Source organism: Leishmania panamensis, assembly GCF_000755165.1.
Source record: "Leishmania panamensis strain MHOM/PA/94/PSC-1 chromosome 17 sequence".
NCBI lineage: Eukaryota > Euglenozoa > Kinetoplastea > Trypanosomatida > Trypanosomatidae > Leishmania > Leishmania panamensis.
In genome coordinates, this window is record NC_025862.1 from 365819 (window position 1) to 385990 (window position 20172).

At 58.4% G+C, this 20172-nt stretch overlaps 5 protein-coding genes across 5 annotated transcripts, besides 2 other annotated features; all 5 read left to right on the top strand.

Moving 5' to 3' along the window:
* Nucleotides 1-325: part of a repeat region that runs on past the window's edge.
* Nucleotides 326-627: 302 nt separating this feature from the next.
* LPMP_170870 (hypothetical protein) lies at nucleotides 628-2307 on the top strand (the record flags this gene model as incomplete). The annotated part of the gene is made up of 1 exon (XM_010699476.1): nucleotides 628-2307. The coding sequence occupies one exon, from the start codon at nucleotides 628-630 to the stop codon at nucleotides 2305-2307; it is 1680 nt and encodes a 559-aa protein (XP_010697778.1).
* Nucleotides 2308-3004: 697 nt separating this feature from the next.
* Nucleotides 3005-3540: a repeat region.
* A 362-nt stretch (nucleotides 3541-3902) lies between these two features.
* META1 (META domain-containing protein, putative) lies at nucleotides 3903-4241 on the top strand (the record flags this gene model as incomplete). The annotated part of the gene is made up of 1 exon (XM_010699477.1): nucleotides 3903-4241. The coding sequence occupies one exon, from the start codon at nucleotides 3903-3905 to the stop codon at nucleotides 4239-4241; it is 339 nt and encodes a 112-aa protein (XP_010697779.1).
* Nucleotides 4242-7397: 3156 nt separating this feature from the next.
* LPMP_170890 (hypothetical protein) lies at nucleotides 7398-9428 on the top strand (the record flags this gene model as incomplete). The annotated part of the gene is made up of 1 exon (XM_010699478.1): nucleotides 7398-9428. One exon carries the CDS (start codon nucleotides 7398-7400, stop codon nucleotides 9426-9428), a length of 2031 nt encoding a protein of 676 aa, XP_010697780.1.
* Nucleotides 9429-10692: 1264 nt separating this feature from the next.
* LPMP_170900 (phospholipid acyltransferase, putative) lies at nucleotides 10693-12126 on the top strand (the record flags this gene model as incomplete). Its single annotated transcript, XM_010699479.1, has 1 exon — nucleotides 10693-12126. One exon carries the CDS (start codon nucleotides 10693-10695, stop codon nucleotides 12124-12126), a length of 1434 nt encoding a protein of 477 aa, XP_010697781.1.
* A 792-nt stretch (nucleotides 12127-12918) lies between these two features.
* On the top strand, nucleotides 12919-20016 carry LPMP_170910 (ATP-dependent RNA helicase, putative; the record flags this gene model as incomplete). The annotated part of the gene is made up of 1 exon (XM_010699480.1): nucleotides 12919-20016. One exon carries the CDS (start codon nucleotides 12919-12921, stop codon nucleotides 20014-20016), a length of 7098 nt encoding a protein of 2365 aa, XP_010697782.1.
* Between the last annotated feature and the right edge of the window lie 156 nt (nucleotides 20017-20172).

The following is a 20172-nucleotide window of genomic DNA, read 5'->3' on the forward strand; positions in this document are numbered from 1 at the left end:
ACCCCCCTCCCCCCTGTTGCCCGCAGAGCTGACGCCACGGCTTCCGCCCTCGAACTGGACTGTGGGCGCGGCCCGCTCGGATCGAGGCGTGCCGCCCATCCAGGTCCGTGTGGCGCCGATCGTGCAGCATGCATCCGAGGAAGGGGCGAGAAAGGGCGGGAAGAGCCGGCCAGGCGCATGGCTCGATTCAGCGGCGGGACGGCTCGTGCTAAACGACCAGGGTTTAGCCGTGGCGCGACGGAGGTGCAGGTGGGCTGTAGTTGTATGCGCGTACTCGTTGACCTGCTCGTGGTCGAATCACACATCGAAAGAGAAACATGTTTGTGTGCGTGACGCCGTCTCTCAATTTCTCTCTATTCGAGGAAACATCATCGATGTGCTTTGAGACTTCTGAGTGTCGTGTCGCTATCCTTCATGGCGGCGCCGTGATGAAAGCAGAAAAAAAAGAAAAGTAAACTGCGAATCGAACATGAGAGGACTGTCACTTCGGTACTCCTTATCGTGCGATTGCTATTTCTCTGTGAAGGGCTTCCACATGCCAGAGAATGAACTCTCTCGACCTTTTTCTCGTCTTGTTGTCTTCCCGATCGGTGTCCATTAAGGAGTAGCGCGGTCTCTTTTGGATCAATGGCAACACCGCGTTGCAAGAAGGATGGCGGGGCACCCTCTTCAGGCACGAATGGAGCAGTGGAAGTGTTTGTTGCAGAGACTAGTGATATTCGCGATCTTCTTTACAAGTACCGTGCTGAAGAAGAACTCTTGAGGAGCGACTTGCGCAGCTTTGTGCATCGTGAGATCGATGAGCAGGCGACATTTTCTCATTTGCGTGCTTCTGTTAACCAAAGCGAGCTGTCTTCTCTACGTGATCCCAGATTTATCGAGTATATAGCGCGGTTTCAAGCGGAAGAAAAGGCTGTAGCCCCATCTGCCGTATCGACTGGTGACCCGATGACCACTGCCTGCACTGTGAGTGTAGGAGCGACGGGCGCTCGTGCCAACTGCCAGTGGTGGGCGCCACGTATGAAAGAAAAGGGCTCGCCATGGCTTCGTTGCTGGACGCCCGACGCAGCGTTGCCCTTGGCAGCCTTCAAGAGCCTGTCGGACGTGTGGAAGGGATGGAGGCGTGTAAGTCCTGCATACGATGCGGCGTTTAACAGGATGCTCGAGGAAGTGTATTCCACAGCGCCGTCTTCTTGTACCGATAGCGTGAGGTACTGCTGCTTCGGGAACGGGACTCTCTGCGTTTTTCCCATTGAGGAAGACATGGCGATGATGGATGGCTTCGAAGTAAGGGTAACGCAGATGCCCCAATCCTCCTCTGAACCCGTTCCCAATGCACCTTCTCTGTTGAGCGTGGACAACGCAGGCTACGTGGTTGCTGCTGCGCTTGATCACTATTTTACTGAGTTGACCAGCGCTGTTGCGATGACGTGTGACGATCTTCGTACAAAAGTCGTTGCACTGCTGCACAAAAAGAAGCCAGACAGTGCCGACGTCCACGCCACAGTAGCGGACCATTTTCGACTCACTGGTGATGCCTGGGACACACTGACCTTCGTTCGCCCAGGTAGACTCCAGCACACAGTAATGGTGCGCGGCTTCTTCTTCAAAGGCCGGCTTGCCTTGGTCGAGCAGCTCGGCGCAGAGGTGGATGTCGTGCCGCTCTTCTTTGCAGACGAGAAAGGCTCTGACATGCTTGAGGAGGGTAGGCGGCGCGTTCAGCGCCTTTTCTCACAGACACTGGCTACCCTCTACAGTGAGCTTGGGCAAGCCTGCAATGGCGTTGAGATGCTAGGTGAAGCAGCTCTTCCACCAAACGCGGCACTCACTGCTGCTGTGATGGTACCCTCCTCTGAGCGCGACGTGGTCAGTGGTGTGCTGCTAGACGTACGCCCAGTGACTCCTCAGTTGTCGTTTGATCGCCGTGTCACCTGGATGGACGTGTGCGCCGTCGGTCGGCAGCGTTCTGGTGCTACACGAGGGGCTCACGAGCCACTTGACGCTGCCGGCGTCTCACGCGGCAGAAGCGATGAAGAGGACAGTGTTCTCTTCCGCCTCACCCATCTACCTGTGGCGTCGCTGCAGGCGTACGATAGTGTAAGCCGTCGCGTCTTTCCACTGCTTAACCGACAGCTCACTGCTGACCAGCGGCACAAGCACGAAATGACAGAAGAGGGTGTAGAAGTCCCAGTGAGAGGTGTGCTTGACATCTCTTCAGCTACTGCGATGACTTTACCCATCTGTGTTGGGGCTGTAGCGTGTGTAGTTGTGGCACTTTGCGTGGCTCGTTGGGTTCGTCGCTTCTAGCCTTTTTTTCTTTTGAGGTTCACGTTGCTGAACCCTCTGCTGGAGGTATTCGGGGTCTTTCTCAGCTTTGGCACTCTTTTTTCCGCTTTATTTATGTGTTTGTGGCACTTCGCCCCCCCCCCTCCCCCCTCTCTTCGGCAACTTTCTTCACCATGCCCTCCACACGCTACGCATGGCTCTCTCTCTCTCTCGTGTACGCGTGTCTGTGTAACGATGGTGATTTTGACGAGGATCGCACTCCTCACGACCTGCACTTTTCCCCCCGTTAGGCGACTTTCGTTCTCGCTTTCTTCTTGTCGCTTTGTTCTGTGTTGTCCTGTGCTCCTCCTGTCATCGTCGTTTTGGTTTGTTTTCATGTACCTTTGCTTTCACCCCTCTCCATCACGTGGCTCACTGATGTACCCGCACCGACCTCCGTGTCAGATGGACTCGGCTGTCCTCAGAGCCGCTCTCTTGTCTTCTGTTGCCTTCACGCTTGCCGTCTAGATGCTCGCGTCACTTCCCCCCGCCCCACACACATTCATCCTAGCATCGTCACTGGGAGAGAGAAGCCACGTACCCCATCACCACACTCATCCGCGGTGCTTGTATCGTTGTCTTGCACACCTCTGCACGCCGCCTCCTTGTTTGCAACTTTCCTCCTTGAAGATTTCCACGGTTTCATAGCACCGGAGGGTTTTCTCCTCTACCTCGCTTTCCCTGATGACGGGGAACAGCGGAGCTTCGTATCTTAGGGTCCAGTAACCCACTCTGTATGGGGAAGCCAGGCTGCCCCCCTATCCCTGCCAACGCCGAATCATTTCTGGTGGTGACTGGCTCTAGTACCTGTGACGTAGCGAGGCCAGAGCGGTGTATCGCTGCTGATGTCGACGGCCAGGTCCTCGGTGGCGCGGCATCGGAGCGCCCTGCGACGGTGCACACGTTTGCCCCACCCACATGATGAACCGAGTGTCAGCGTGACTCAAGCGCATCTCATCCAACGTCGAGTGCTCACTGCTCGGGAGCCTGGGCCACCCTGAGAGAGGCACGGGGTGGCGACCAGCATAGCTGGAGTGACGATGAGGTGATTTGCAAAGCAGGGGGTGGGCGGGTTGTGTTGGGCAGGGGTCCTGCTAAGACGGCTGAGTCGATGCATTGCTGAACTGCGTGACTACCGCTGCTTCGCACAAGGAGGCGGACCTGTGCCAGGCCGAGGTGAGTGGAGTGGAGTTGGACTCCTGCGGAGTGGCAGAGCATGGCGACGCCGAGGAGGAGTCCCCCTTAACTTTCTATTTGTACCCCCCTCTCTCTCTCCCTGTCTCTCACTTTCTGCCTAACGAGCGTCACACACCAGCACACGTACACACTCTCTCGCGTCGACTGCCAGCAGTACCACAAGCCAAGTGAATTCATTCAGCAAGAAGAGCGGCAAACGAACGAAAGGCGCAGCACAGCGACGCAGTCCTGCGCTTGCTGTTACACCGAAGCAAAAAGAAACACAGACAAGCACAATTTTAGTGCCTTCATTTTGCCTTTCTCTACAGAAGAGTCGTCGCATTTGCCCCCCCCCTGCCCTTCTTCCTTACCCCCTCTGCACCCCTTTGTGCCGCCAGAAAATGGGCATTGAAGATTTACACGGTAGGTACACCGCCAAGCTCATGGATGGTGTGCCTGCACCGGCGGGCGTGACAGTTGAGTTCAGTGCCGGCGCGAATAGCGGCGCCGTTCGCATTCACGCGCGAGTGGTGAACATCATGAACGGCATGTTGAAGGTCAAGGAGAACAAGCTCTCTGGTTCCCTCATCTCAACGATGATGGCGGGCAGCGATGACTTGATGGCTATTGAAGGCATCTTCCTCCAGGGATTCATGAGCGGCGTGACATACACGTTGCGGGAGGATGGCAAGTTGGTGCTGCAGCTCAAGTCACACACGATCGAGTTTGTGCCTGCATAGGTGCGTTTCCTCGCCTTTCTCTGCTTTGTTTTGATTTCGTTCTCTCCATCTTTTGGCCTCACCTTCCCCACGAGGCTCACCTGCATTTCTCTTCACTGAGATTCACCCCCCCTTTTTTTCGGTTCTTCTCTTCCTCTCTTGTCTTCCTCCCTCCTCCCCCCTTTTTCCCCTCTTGTTCGGTCGCCAGACTTTCCGTTTGTGCGTTGAGTTTTGGTTTCTTTTTCTTTCTAAAGACTTGTCCCTCTTCTGCCGTTGGGCGCATCTGTGGCGCATGACGGAGAAGGCTGGTGGCCATGAGGGGGGCCCAGATAGGGGAGGGGAAGGGAGGGGGTTGTGGTGGGAGGTGCAATATTGAGTAGACTATGTTGCCTTCACTTCTCACTTTTTTTTTACACCCCCTCTTTTTTCCTTTGACCTTTTCCCTTAGCTGGCGCAATGGAGGTCAGTCTGCCTCCACCTCTTCCCTTTTTTCCCTTCCACCCCCCCCCCCCCCCCCCTTGAGCCCCCTCCTTACCAGGCTTACTTGATGCACTATAGCAGCCCTATGAAGACTGGAGGTGGGGACTGTGTGGAGGAGACAAGGGAAGACGGCGGGTGTTTGTGTGTATGTGAAGCGCAAGGTTGCGTGAGTAGGAGTGGAGTGTAAGGCGTGATGAGAATGATATGGGCTCCTTTCATCTCTTACGCCGTGTCTCCTTCAATTCGTGTTCTCCTAAGCTAGCTCTGTCTTTTTCTCCAAAATCTCACTCTTCCTTCACCCGTATGCGCCATTTCTTTTCCTTTTCATTCCATCAATCTCTTGATCGATTTCTGTTTTCCATTTCACCTCTTTCGCTCTTTCTGACTCTCTTGTGCTGTGGATATGCCTTTCACGCCTTCTCTTTCTGAGTCTCTACCCGTGCCCTCTTTGGGGGCTCTTTCTGCTGCCTCTCCGCCTCTTTTTCTTGTCTTGCCTCTGTTTATTTCCCCATCCCTTGTCCCTTCTTGTTAAGGGCACCTCGATGAGGATGCGCATGTTCTGCTAAGGCGATGTGCAGAGGAAGAGGGTGAACCACAGCCGATTACGGAGTACGTGACGACGACGATCATCACCACTAACCACAGAAAAAAACACACTCGGCCCATCTGTTCGTGTGCGTATGACTGTGTGCCACTCTGAGAGACAAGCAAACACAGTTGCACGCAGGCAAATTCATCGGTGTTCCTCATTCGGCGTGATGGCATAAGTGTTTGATCGCAACAGCACAGTCTTGTATAGCGGAGATGTCTGTCTGTGCGTGTGCGGATTTTTTGGTGTGAGTGCATTCTTCCTCACACCGCGTGCTGCGCCCCCCCCTCCCCCCCTGCACACTTCCTCTCTCCTTCGTTCTGTCTTCATGGATATCTATGCCGCGGTTTCCGGTGGCCATATCCTACGGAACACTTCAACGCTCCATTAGCCAAACTCTTCCCCTCGCATACACACACACCGTGAGCAGAGCGACGGTGCCAGCTACTGTACCCTTCTCATCTAACAACACCCCTCCGTTCATGACCCCCATCACCACAAGCAACCAGCTACTCAGCAACAAAAGAACCACAGTCGCCATCCCTCTGCAAATGGGCTCACTGCTGTCTTCTTCCAGTATTTCTCTCCTCGGTACTAATCTCACCCTTCCCTTCTTGGTGTGCTAAGCGCACCCCAACTCTGCCCCGCTCTTCTTGTTAATGTGAGCAAGCTGTACAACAAGTACGCCATAGAAAGTGTCAACGATGAGGTTGCCCCGTCGTCCACGGCGGCGGAGTTCAGGGTCGGCGAGGATGACACTGCTCGGTTTCCGGCGAGGGCGATCAGCACCTTGAGTAGAGTGCCGAGTTTAAACGGCGAAAAGCTCTTTGAGCTCTTCATGGCCACCGTGTTGAAAGATACTGAGGCCTTTTCGAAAGTCAAGAATGAGCCTGCCCGCGGGTTTGTGGAGGGCATGACTTACATAGTAGGCGACGGAGGCAAGTTGATCCTGCAGTTGCGGTCCTTTATCAGTGCTTTGATCTCGGCTTGGGCAGGCAGGTTACATTGCCTGCGCCATTGTTCATACAAAAATGCAGTGACGAAAGCTTGATGACGTGCTTTTTTCCTTAAAATTTATTCCTCACTTTGCAAACAGCAGTTGCCATCTCAGCCACTCAGGCTTACGTTCTACCGTAGGGATAAAATTACACACGCTTTGTTCTCCATCTTATTTTCTCTGTACACTCTCTTACTCTATTGCTTCTTCTCTTTTTTTTTTGTTTCTGCTCTCCCTTTCTCTGTATTTCTTGGATGGCTTGACTGGATCGTAAATCCACACACTCCCACATCCCCCTTCCGTGCATCTCTGTACAGATGGTGTGGGTGTGTGGGTGTGTGTCGCTCTCTCGCTCTCCCCCCATGCACCGCTCTTATGGACTATTCCCTCTCTTTTTTTTTTCCCTTTTGCAGCACCACACTCTCAAGCCATCCAGCGACTCCTCTCACAGCGCGGATAGCGTGCCTCGTGTTCTGCTGGCGGGGCGCTTCTGTTGCCTTTGCTCTAGTCATGTCTCAGATGTGCATGGCTCACCATGTGCTACAACTCTGCAAAGCAAGGTGGACACATACGAACACTTAAAACTAGAGGTAAAGGGAAGCTTGGCGGTGGAATGAGTTGGGTGAGAGGAGAGAAGGGGGGGCCGGGATGTGAGGTACTGAACCGTATGCTACTCGTGTGCCTAAGTCCTCGTCTCACTCTTGTGTCTCTCTCTCGTCCTTCAGCTAACTGCTCCCTTTTGTTTCTCAATCTTCACCTGCCGCGCCCTATCGCTCAACTTGGATTCTGACTTTTACTCCACTCCCTCTTTCTGTTATGTTCCCTCTCATGCTTCCATTTTTCTCTCCGCCTTTCTCTCTCGCACTGTACTCACGCCCCCCCTGTCGTGCATTACACGATCGCATTTGCCTTTTCGTTGAGTAGCAGCGATACCAACCTGCCTGCTTACACCCCACTTACCCCCCCCCCCCCCACACACACACACATCGAAGCATACAGGCGAGTACCCAAAGACGCTCTCTTGGTGGCGCTATTGCAGCCATAGTAGCAGGAGAGAAAGACGCTATCCCTTCACCTCTTTGCTCATCCACGCTCACACACCATCGCCATAATGTTGAATACTACCTTGCGTACCAAGCGCAGCATTGTGGCGCCGCAGCTGCAGGTGCTGGCGGAGAGCGAGTTCCACTCGACGCGCATGCAGGAGCAGCTGCGAACCCAGGCCATGAAGGACTTCAGCGCCACCGAGCAGCAGGTAGCACCATCCTACTTTGTCCCCTCTCTTCAGGAGCTGTGCGCGCAGCGTTTGGCGGACCGCTTTGCTGAGAACGCAGAGGTGGATGCTCTGCGGGAGGAGCAGCCAGCCCTCTACGCGATGGTGCTGGAGCGGCTGCCGGTGCAGCCTGACACAGTGCTTCCGCTGCGCATCACTGTCCCGCGGATCATCGAAGAGAAGTACTGGCAGCGCTGCTGCAAGGCCCGCTGGTCGCTGGGGCAGTTGTCACGCATGACGAAAGGGCAGCGGCTGCGTGAAAAGGAGTACGGGTGGAAGCGCTTGTTCCTCGAGCAGGTCCTTAGCGACTTCCTCATGGCTCTTGGAAGCGACAGTACTGCGGGGGACGGCGACGGCAGTCTGCTGCCGTCCGGTGCCATGACTGGGATAACCGGCAGGGTCCTTGCCGCCTCGCAGAAGGGCACCTCGACACTGACGTCCGCTTCCACCACGTGTACTTCACATGACGCCGACGCTAGCCGCTTTGACTTGAGCCTTGACTGTGAGGCCGTCGCCGCGCTGCGTGAGCTGTGCGCCATCTGCCGTGACTACGTTCACACAGTCGACCTGCCCTGTCAGCTTGTTCACTTTCGCCCCTATGAGCACCTCTTTGCACATATGCCCGGCATTCTTTCCTTCCGTCTCACCTTCGGCGTGGCGAACCGCGGCGTTCGCGTGGGCGTGACAGACATGATTGGCTTTCGCGACGAAGACGCCCAGCTGATACAGCAGCTGCTGCGGAACTACACCGCACTAGAGTCCCTTCGGCTCCCGTTGAACCGACTAGCGGATCGGCATGTGCAGATGATTGCGGCAGGCTTAGCAAACTCGACCACGTTGCGCGTCCTTGATTTTTCGCAGAACTCGCTGACGGACGCCTCAATCGTCGAGGCGGTGTCGCTGCTGCTCTGCCGACCTGACTTCCCGCTGGAGGAGCTGTACCTCGTCGACAACCAACTCGCGGACGCGGCGGCGACTGCCTTGGCTGAGGCCCTGCGATATAATAAGACGCTGCGTGTGCTGCACTTGCAGCAGAACTGCATCGGCGATGCCGCGGGAGGGGCTCGGCTGGTGCGCTCCCTGGCAGTGCACCCAACACTGGCGGACATTAGCCTCGGCAGCAACCGTCTTGGGCCGAGCACCGCCGCGGCGCTGTCAGAGGTGCTTCCTCAACTCACGCAGCTGCGCGTGCTTTGCCTCTCGGGCAACTCGCAGCTTTTTTGTGCCGAGGTGTCCCAGTCAGATTTCTCCTCGGCTGCCTCTCCTGACGGTGGCGCAGCGGGAATGACGGTGGCCGCGACTGGCTCCACCACCTCCCTCCCTTCTGTGCGTTCCGCCGGCCTATCAGCAGTGTCTGCCAAGGACAATGATGCCGAGTCCGTGGAGACCAGTGCGAAAGACGTCGCAGAGGCGAGGGAGGAAAGTGAGGAAGACGAGGCGGATGTGTCCCTCACCCCTTCGGGGTCGGCGACGGGGGAGGAATCCCGAGCCACCGTCACGGCGCGCTCTTCGATGAAGACGGTGGCGGGCGAGGATGTGCCAGCACTGCTGCACGAAGGCCCTCATGGTCCGAGGAAGCAGAAGAGCGCATCTCAGCTGCTGTCTTCTGTAGCGCCGCCGCCGTTGGCGCCGATGACTGGTGGCATGCTCATTGCTGCCGCTGTCAAGGCAAACACATCACTTGTGGAACTGGACGTGCGGTTCTGCGGCTTGACACCTGCCGAGGAGGAAGCAATCATACGGGTGGTTCAGGAGCGCATGTACCAGCACCGAATGGACACATCGCTGTCCTTTGAGGCGGTGCAGCGGCGGGCGTTGCAACGTCGTGCAGAGGAGCGGGTAGCGCGCATGACAGGCCGAAGTCTCTAAGATGGAGGAGCAGTGCAAAGTGTAGGGAGGGTGAGCGAGCGAAGGCAGCTCATCGATGAGCACAGCGATGCACCGTAGCATGTCATGCTTGCGGGGGGAGTCAGCGTGTCATACTGTGGCTCTTATGTACCTCCCTTTTCCGTCCCTCTGTACGCCGTTTTATGTAAATTCCTGGTGATTTCTTCTGTCTTGTTCTTGGGCTCTTTCATGTGCGATGTATTCCTCCCCCCTTCTCACCTTTGGATCTCTTCGCTTTTCTCTTCTTTGTGTCTCCTCGTCCTCTACGCACTCGCCTCTCAGAGCTCAAACCTTTTCGAGTGAGGCGTGTGTCTCTGTGAAGGTCCCACAGGAAAGCGATGGCACTCCCCCCTCTTTCTTGTTACAGACGCGCGCAAAGTTCCTGCGCAGCGGTGCAACCTTCAGCTCATTTGGCAGCGCGGGGAGGGGGAGGCGAGGTTGCCAAGGTGCAGGTTGCGTTCCCTCCAGCCCTGCACGGCCTCATTGGCACTCCTCCACTCTCTATCCTCAGCAAGGCATATGTGCACATAAGTGAATCTGTTTTCTCTCACGATGACGCGCTTTCTCCGTTCGTGCTGTGACATCGCTCCTCACCTCTGCCTCTTCCTCCTTTTCCACTTGCACGTCGTGCGACCACACCACTGGCGACTCACGCACGCGCACTCACCCCTCGCTGCACATATCGTGTCGCGCGTGTATGCATGCGGATAAGCCTCCACCCTCCTCTAGCCAGCACTTAATTGCTACCTCACCGTTGCACCCGTGCTCTTTGTCCTCTCTGTGTACCAAACCTCTCCTAAGTCCATCGACGGCTGCTGCTGCTGCTGCTGTGACGATTTGCCTTCACTGCCGCGGTGAATCGTGAAAAAAGCCTTCGCCTTGTCAGGCGTGTCTTTCCTCCTCCTCGTTTCTTCGGACTGGTGTTTGTGCGTTTGCCTCTTTCTCTTTCGCTCTCGGAGCTTGTGCCCTCAGGCGAGGCTCCTCGATTGAGTAGTACAAGGAGGGGGAGAGAAGGGGAGGAAGGCGTGTGTCACTACACGAGCCCAAGGGGAAAGGGCTGCAGGCACTGGACAAAACAAGGCGTGGACGGAAGTCGCTGCCTGCCGCTGCGTGACGGACGTTGTCGGACGAGTGCTATACACAAGAAGGTGCCGTGGTGAGAGAGAGAGTGGGTGGGTGGGTGGCCTAGAGGGGTAGTCGGCACGAAAGAGAAGACCGGAAGAACAACGCAAAAGGAAACGAGGAAATGAAGTTGACACTGGTCGGCAGCATAGCGCTGACGTGCGCCCTAGTCGTCGCGGTCTTTGCCTTCTCCTTGTATGAGTCATGGCTGGTGCTGGTGCTCTATCTGGTGAAGTACGTCTTTGGTGACAGTGCGCTGATGCCGCTGTATCGCCTCATCAAAGTACACTACAACTTTCTGCAGCGTGCGTACCTATGCTGGGTGGATTGCTTGTTGGAGAACATGCTGGGTACCCGTGTTGCCTACACTGTCGTTGATAGCGATGGCCAGGAGCACCTGGAGCAGCACTATATAACAACCATGCGCAATGAGGAGGGCGCAATGGAGAGGTACCTAGACTTGGACAAGGTGCTGCGGCCGCCGTCGCAGCCCGGAAAGGTCAAGATCATCATCATGAATCACCACTGCCGCATCGATTGGGTCTACACGTTCCTTTACTTTGCCCGTACCCGAAGGATTATTAGCCACATTCGCTACGTCATGAAAGGAGATCTGAAGCAGCTCCCGATTCTGGGTTGGTGTATGGAGCTCTTTCGCTACCTCTTCCTGGCGCGCAACTGGGAAAGCGACAAGGTGCACATCCAGCGCATGGTCGACTTCTACAACGCCACCAATGACACCCCTGTCATTGTCATCTTCCCGGAAGGCACCGACCTCTCGCCAAGCAACGTCCAGCTGTCGCAGGCGTATGCTGCGAAGGCTGGGCTGCCGAAGTTCCACCATGTGCTGAATCCGCGTACCACTGGCACTGTGGCGCTCATGAACATGCTAGGTGGTGCCGACAAGGTGGAGGAGGTGGTGGACCTCACTATCGCCTACACGCTCCACGCCTCAGGGGAGCGCCCGAACGAGGCGTCACTCGTCAATGGCCATCACCCAAAGAAAGTACACCTGCTGATCAACAGTTACCCTGTCGCAGGCACAGCGGCCGCGGCAGCGCAGAAAAAACCAACGCACGTTTGCCCCACCGAGGAGGTCGCCCTCACCGCATGGATCCATGAGCGCTTCGCGGAGAAGGAGCTGTTGCTGTCGCGGTTCCTCCTGTCGAGCCCAATCGGCTTTGACACCGCCGATGTGCGGGCGGTGCTCGGCGAAGGCGTCGGCGTCGCCGGCTACGACGACGACGAGGAGCGCCTGCGCCACCCTAACCGGCCGTGGTGGAGGCGGTACTACCAGCAGGTTGGCCTCTTCGGCGCTGTCATCACGCCTGTGTACTGGTTAGCCCCGCCCCTTTACTGCGCCTTCTTCATCCGCTGGTGGCTGATGATGTTGTGGATATCCGCCATGCTTTTGGCCTTCACGATGGGCTTCAAGGCAGCTGGCGGGCTTCAGGAGTCGCTTTACCTCAAGGTGGTGGCGCCGGAGGCCACGCTGATGCAGCAGCTGCGTCGCATGCTGGGGCGTCGGCAGATGAGGATGGATAAGAAGAGCAATTGAGCGCTGTCCCTCCTTCCCTGTCCCCCCAGCGCCCCCCCTCTCTCCTCACTTAAGGTGGGTGGGGACGTCGCGGGACTGAGGCTGATGTTGCTTCCACTGGGCTACCCAACGTTTTACTCTCTTTTTGTGGGGAGGAGGAGGCCGGGGCTTTTGTGCAGCGATTGTGCTTTTTGCTCTTCCCTCTCGTTCTTAGTGTATTTTTTTTTCTCATTCTGCAATTGCTGTTGTGCGTGTGTGTTGGATTGCTCATTTGGTTTATGTATTTATGGCCGCCACCATAATTTATATTTTGGCTCTTCGTCTCCGTACCTCCCGCCCACGCCCACACACCCATACGTATGCACACACTCTGCCGTCGTTGCAGCTGTTCTACGATCTTCTCCATGCGCCTGCGTGTGTACTCAAGGCAGCGGTGCCGGCTACCTGTGCGCATGTGCCGTTGCAAATTCCACCGGGCTATCACCCGCCCCCCCCCCCCGGTCCTGCATCGCGCCATCTCTCTCATTTGCGCGTGTCCGTGCGTGACGCAGGAGGGATTGGCACGGCTAGAGCAGAGAGGATACCTCTAGAGTGACATCCCTGCGTTCACACTTTTCAAGCGTTGAATGACCACCATGTGCTTTCATTGCCTTTTCCCCCTTTTCCCTTTTCTCTTCATGTGGGTCTTGAATGCGTTCATGCGTGCGCTACAGTAGGAATTCTCGCCGTGCCACCCATACACCCCCCCCCCCCCCCACACACACTCCTCCTACAACTAACATCCCCCCAATAGTGTGAGGACGCAACAGAAATATGTCTTATGTGAGTCTCCTCGAGCGATCTTTGGCGACGCATTACGTGCCGCACTCGGACCTGACCAAGTCGTACTATGAGCGTCTTCTGCTCGACGTGCGCCGCCACCTTCCACCAGGTGTGGAGGATGACGTGGAGGAGATCGCCGAGCAGGTGCTGAGCATTGTGTGCTCGGCCGCATCTGGCACATCCTCATCGGCGGCGACGCTGAGCGATCAGCAACAAAGCCTTGAGCGGCTGCTGGACACCCGTCTAAGCCGCGAGGTTCGCGACCACTTCTTGCAGTATGGGAAACTGATCACCGACTACGTGGCTGACGACAAGGTGGCGGCAAACGGCACGTGTGGTTTGCTGACCTCGTCTTCCGGTGCCTTGGGGGTGCAGGACTTGAACTTCGCGGGCCCCAGTAGCAGCGACACCGACAGCGACGGTAGCAGCGATACCCTGCGTAGTGACGCAGAAGAGCGACGCAAAGTGGAGCTGCTGACGGGCGGCGCGTCCTCCTCGGCGGCGGAGAGAAAGGAGCGGCGTAAGAAGCGCAAGGCGCTCATGAAGGATGATCAGAATCTAATGCAATACGCCTTCGCCGAAGGCGGCGGAATAGCTGACACAGTCGAGGAGGCAGAGGCGTGGGGGGCGTCCGCGACGCTGGCTGCTGGCAGGGGTGCCTCAGGGGAGTTGAACGATGACGAGTATGACGAGGACGACGCGCTGGCGGCGAGGGCGGTGGAGATGCCACGGATTCCGTTTGAAGAAGTCGCGTGCAATGCGCAGTTTCTTAAAGACGCCGTGCGTCGTCTTTTTCCGGCTCACGATGCTGATACCTGTAACAGGCTAGCACAGCGGGTGCTGAACTTTCTGAGCGAGAGGGAGGAGGATGACTTCACGCTGGAGACACAGCTCACCACGTGTCTGGGCGGCTATGAGGACGAGGCGGTGATGGACTGGATTGGTGACGCGGTGCAATCGCGCTGGAGCGTCGTGTACGGGCTGCGCTACGCCCAATGCACGACACAGAAGGAGCGCCACGTAGTCATGGATGGAATGCGTCAACACGCCCTAGATGACCCGCGGGTCGAGCACCTATACCAGAGTATCACCGGCAAGGAAGTGGATCCGTTGAACATGGAGCAACTGAAGCAGCACCGCGAGTTTGCGGCCGCGAGTGGCAACGAGGAGGCGGTATCTATGCTCGCGTCGGCAGCACCACGGCAGCACCTGCTGCGACGGGTGAACCTTCAGGCCTGCGCCTTTCAGGATGAGCGAGCACCGCACCTGCACGTGCGCGCTACGGTCCCACAAGGTACGCAGCGGCTGACCTACGAGACCCACGATGAGATCCTCCTTCCGCCGTCCTCGTCGTGCAGCGCGTCGGACCCGCTCATACCTGTCGCCACATCTTTCCCAGGGTGGGCGGTGCCGGCATTCCCAGGTGTGGTGGAGCTCAATGCCATGCAGTCTAAAGTGTACGACTGCGCCTTCCACTCGGACGAGAACATGCTGGTGAGTGCGCCAACCGGGGCCGGTAAAACGAATGTGGCGATGATGGCGATGCTGCGCGCCATCGCGGCAGCTCGAAACACTGCGACAGGTGTGATTGATGGCCACAGTTTGAAGATGGTGTATGTGGCACCCATGAAGGCTCTCGTGCAGGAGGTGGTGCGGACCTTCTCGACGCGACTGGAGCCGCTCGGTCTTACTGTGGCTGAGCTGTCCGGTGACATGGCCATGACGCAGCAGCAGATGGCTGCCACGCAGCTGATTGTGGCGACGCCGGAGAAATGGGACGTCGTCACGCGAAAGTCCGTCGAGCTCGGAGTGGCGTCGCTGCTGAAGCTGCTCATCATCGATGAGGTGCACCTCCTCCACAACGAACGTGGCCCTGTGGTGGAGGCGATTGTGGCGCGCACAATGCTGCAGCAGCAGCTCCGCGGCGAGGGTGGCATTCGACTGATCGGGCTCAGCGCCACTCTTCCAAACTACACGGACGTCGCGGCTTTCCTGCAGGTGAACCGCCAGCGCGGCCTTTTTGTGTTTGACAACAGCTACCGCCCCATTCCGTTGGTGCAGGCCTACTGCGCCATCAAGAAGGTGAAGGGTATGGCGCAGAGTGCCGTCATGAACCTCGTGGCCTACGACAAGGTACTGCATGCGGTGCAGGCCGAGGAGCAGGTAATGATATTCGTGCATTCCAGGGGGGAGACTGAGCACACGGCGAGGTGCTTGCAGAAGCGTGTTGCTGAGGAGCGCCGCGGGTACTACTTTGTGCGCCCCGACGGCGACAGCCACAAGGCGTTGTTGGAGGCCAGCAGCGGGGCTGGAGGTGCTGTGCTGCGCCGCAGCCTGCAAAAGTTTTTGCCGGATGGCTTCGGCATCCACCACGCCGGCCTCAGCCGAGACGAGCGCAACACGGTGGAGCGGCTCTTTGCGGACCGCCACATCAAGGTTCTTGTGTGCACGTCGACGCTCGCCTGGGGTGTCAACCTGCCTGCGAACCACGTCATCATTAAGGGCACTCGCGTCTTCAACGGCGCCAGGGGGCGGTCGGAGCTGCTGAGCGCGTTGGACGTGCTGCAGATGTTCGGGCGAGCCGGTCGCGTAGGCTATGGCGCGACCGTGGGCAGGGCCACTATCATCACTTCCCCGGATGACCTTCACTACTACCTCAGCGTGCTGAACCAGCAACTGCCTATAGAGTCGCACATGATGCGACGACTCGTTGACATGCTCAACGCCGAGATCACCCTGGGCCACGTGGAGACGGTCGATGAAGGCGTGCAGTGGCTTCAGCGGTCCTATCTGTACGTGCGGATGCAGCAAGTGCCGGAGGTGTACGGCATCCGCGCCAGCTCCAGTGATCCGCTGCTTCTCCACCACCTCGCCAACATTGTCCACACCGCGTTTGAGGAGTTGAAGGAGTCGAAGATGGCTGACTACGACGCCCGCGCCAGGACGGTGGTCGGCACCGCGTATGGCCGCATTGCCTCCTACTGTTACATCACGACGGCATCCATGATCGCCTACCTGGGACTGATGAGCAACGCCATGCAGGACGTCGAGCTGTTCCGCGTCTTCGCCTCCTCTAGCGAATTCGCCAGCATCGGTGTGCGGGCGGAGGAGCAGGCGCAGCTCAAGGAGCTTATGGAGAGCGCTCCAGTGGCTGTGCGTGAGTCCCGCTACACACCGCTGGCGAAGATCAACATCCTTCTTCAGTGCTACATCAGTCAGAAGGGTCTGGAGGGGCTGCCGTTGATGAGTGAGATGGCGTACGTGAAGGACTCCGCGCAGCGCATCCTGCGGGCACTGTATGAAATTTGCCTCGTTCGCGAGTATGGCCGCACGGCGCGGCAGTTTCTTGAGCTGTACTTGATGACGGTGCACCGGCAGTGGGCTGTGCAGTCGCCGCTGCGGCAGGTGCGCGATTACTTGCCAATGAAAAACTTCGACGCAATCCTGCCGGCGCTGGAGCGCGTGCGCGTGCCGTGGGAGGAGGTGCGGCGCTGGAGCGTCGAGGACCTGGCCGAGAAACTCAGCGACGACCGGCGCGCGCAGTCTGCATATGAGGCGATCCATGTGGTGCCGCACTACGCCGTCGACGCCGCTGTGCGACCGCTGACGCGGGGGATGCTTTACGTGGACGTTGACATCTTACCTGACTTCGACTACGTTGAGTCACTGCACGGCTGTTCGGTGTGCGAGGTGGAGCTCATGATCGAGCACACCAACGGCCGCCTGCTACACCACGAGTTAATCCTAATTCCTTTGGCAAATGTACTGGAGCAAGTTGCCTATGCCTGCCCGCCCGTGGTGGTGCCGATGGTGGAGCCGGCGCCGACGCACCTGCTCGTGCGCGTGGCCTCCCCGCACTGGCTGGCTGCAACAGCCTCCGCCTCGGTGTGCTTGCTGAACACGCTGCTGCCGCCAGTGGCGGCACCACTGCGCGAGGTGGATCAGCGTCCGCCTTCGCAGGACGCGAACATTACGTCTGTGGCGGAGCGCCTCGCTCCGTTTCAGCTCCACACTCTCGGCGAGACGCTCTTCCCCTTCCAGGACTTCACGGCGCTGCAGTCAGACCTAATCGACCCCATCTTTCTGGACCACCCACACAACCTCCTCGTTGGTATCCCGCCGGGTGGTGGCAAGACAGCCATCGCGGAGCTCTTCGTGCTGCAGTTTTTGCTTGAGGAGGCGCTGAAGGAGACAGAGCGGACAGCGAAGACGCACCAGCAGGAGGAAGAGGAGAGGCCCGCCACCCGCTCAAAGCTGCTGCTACCCGGAAAGCTTCTCTACCTCACCAGTAACCCTGACGTTGTGCACCGCCGTGCGCTGAACTGGCGCTACAAGTTTGGTGAGGTGTTGAAGCAGCGCGTCGTGGAGCTCGCTGGCAGCTGGGGTGGCGACACGGAGAACGATGGGGCTGAGGAGATAAGCAACGCTGCTGAGGTGACCTCGGCCGCCATCGTGCTTGCCACCGGTGCGAACCTTATTCGCCTTGTGCGTCGTGGTGACCCGGTGCTGGCTGGCGTGACGCACATCATCGTTGACCACCTGCACCTCCTGCGGGTCCCCGAGGGGCAGGCGATGGAGGAGTGCATGGCTCGACTTAACAGCGAGCCGTTCCTCGTGCGGTGCGGTGCGGGTCGCGCGCGTGTTCTGGGGCTGACCTACCCGCTGATCAGCATGGCGGAGCTTGGCCGTTGGCTGAAGGTGTCAGTGAACCACCAGTACAACTACGGTGCCTCCTACCGGCAGCTGCGAGTGCGCATGGCTGGGATGGAGCTGCCCGGACCCCAAAGTCGCTACGAAAGCGGCGTTATAGCGGCGCTGAAGTTGCTGCGCCAACCGTCGTACGCCGCAGCTCCAACGGTGATCTTCGTCCCCACAGCACGTCAGGCGCGAGAGGTGGCGCAGCGCATATTGTTGCGGTGCCGCGACAACTACATCCCTGAAACAACTGAGCACGCCACCGACGACGCGCGACTCGCCGTGTTTCTGGCGGCTGGCGTCGCCTACATGCACAAAGGCACCAGCGAACTTGACGCACTCGCGATACAGGAGCTTGTTGACGCACCAGCTGTCTACCCCACTACGCAGGCGCTGCTGCCGCTGCGTCTCGTCTGTACATTCGACGCGGCCTGGCGATTGCCGGCGGCTCTCTTCACAAACGCAATCGTGTGCTGCGGGGAGCGACTGACCGCCTTCGAGAGAGAGGACGGCGAGCGTGGCATGCGCTATCAAGACTGCTCCGCTGCTGAGCTGATGCAAATGGCGTCACGTGCCATGAACGAGGCAGTGCTGTGCGCTCGCACGCCACGGGTGTGGGTGTGGGGTAAGCTGCTCAACGAGCCGCTGCCGCTGGAGTCGAGCCTTCGGTACGCGGATGATTTTCGTGACACGGTGAACACGGCGATTGCGCAGGGGCGGGCGCACAACCGCGTTGACGTGCTACGTGTGCTGTCCTCGCACTACTTCCTTTACCATGTCAAGTCGAACTTACACTTCTACGGTGTGCCCACGGCGGCCGATGTATCTCTGTACGCCTCCAGCTTTGCCTCGCACGTGGTGATCTCGTTGAAGGAGCTAAAGTGCATCGAGGAGCTGCGAGTGCGACGGCACCATGCGGACAGTGACGATGATGCGGGGGAGGATGGAGGCAACAAGAGTAACGCAGAGTTCGAGGACACAGAGGAGGACGAGGACCCGCACGCCCCTTTGCGACCTACGGCGCGCGGCATGGCCCTTGCCCACCACTGCATCGCGGTCAGTACCGCAGAGGATCTCGTCCGTGTCCTGCCGGCCTCCCTCGAGGCTGAGAAGAAGGCTGCGCTCTACGACTCTACGACGTACCTTTGGCAGATCCTGGCACACCACTGCGTGGAGCTCACGCCGGCTCACCTCGGCGACGCCGCGCGTGTGACGGAGGCGGCGGAGTACCGGGCGCTGCATTCCATTGCGCGTGCTTTACCCGAGTCCATCGGTGTGCGGTACATCGACTTGGACTTCGGAGCCGCAGGGACAAAGGTTTACCTGCTCGTGCTGGCGTACTGCAGTCGGCTCTTCCCTGCCACTTACTTTCACCCTGCCGGGACCACTTCGTCAATCGAGGTGGACACCGTAGCAGCGGCCGCCTTCGACACGCACTTTGGCCACAGTCTCTATCACGCCGCCGTGCCGGCCGCGACGCGTGACGCACTCTGCAACGCCGTGCCAGATGACATCGCCCAGCGCCTCGTGCAAGATGCACGCTTCCTTCTCCCTGCAGTGCGCCGTGTCGTGACTGCGGTGGTGGAGCTGCTGGACGGCGACGCACAGGAGTGGGCGGTGACCCGCCTGATTCGATTCGGTGCGTGCCTGCAGCAGCAGGGGTGGGACGGCGAGGCGCCGGTGACGCAGCTGCCGTGCTGGCGCGCGTTGAGATGGTCGTCCTTTGCTGCCCGACAGGTCATTCAAAGCAGCTGCACGCTGCAGGAGCTACAGACGAACCCAACGGGAGCTGCATCAAAGCTGGAGCCCGCTCTGCGCGGTGTCGTGACGACTGACGACGCTGCGGTCGTGGTGCAGCACGTGCTTGCCTCTGCAGTGCAGGACGCTGCGGGAGTGCCGCAGGTGGTGTCAATCAGTGCCAAGGGGCGCGTCGAAGAGGTGAATGGCGTGCTAGCCATGGTGGTACGTGTCACTGCGCAGCTCCGCTGGAAGGCGCCGACGATGCTGAGGCTAGCTGAGGGCAGTGGCGGCGTTGATTGCACACTACAAGGCGGCATCGTCGGGATCGCAGACGATGTCGCACCGACGTCGAAGTGGTGGGTGCGGTGCATCGTCTCGAATCGGTCGTTAGCGGCTTCACGAGCTGGAGCGTCAGTGGGAACTCGGCAGCTGGCCCTGCGAGTTAGTGTGGCCCGGAACGTCATGGACGCAGAGGCGACTTCGACGCATGAAGTCTCCTCAGACGTCTTGTTTTCATTAGCGCGACTGGAGGCGGAGGACTTGGACACTGTGGAGATGCGCGCTGTTGTGACGAGCATGGCTTACTGTGGCGTCGAAGCCACGACTGCAGTGCGGTTCGACGTGGACGAGGACGAGAATGGAGAGGACAAGTGACCTATTGGAGAGTGGGTGGTAGTGTTCTCGGGCCTGTGGAGAGGCAGTTGAGAAGCAGTACGTAATGTGGGGAAGCGAAAGACTCACGCTGAGTGGAGGGCGAGAGTTGCTCTTCACGGTAAGTTGCGGCGACGGGCCAGTGGCGCCAATGATGCG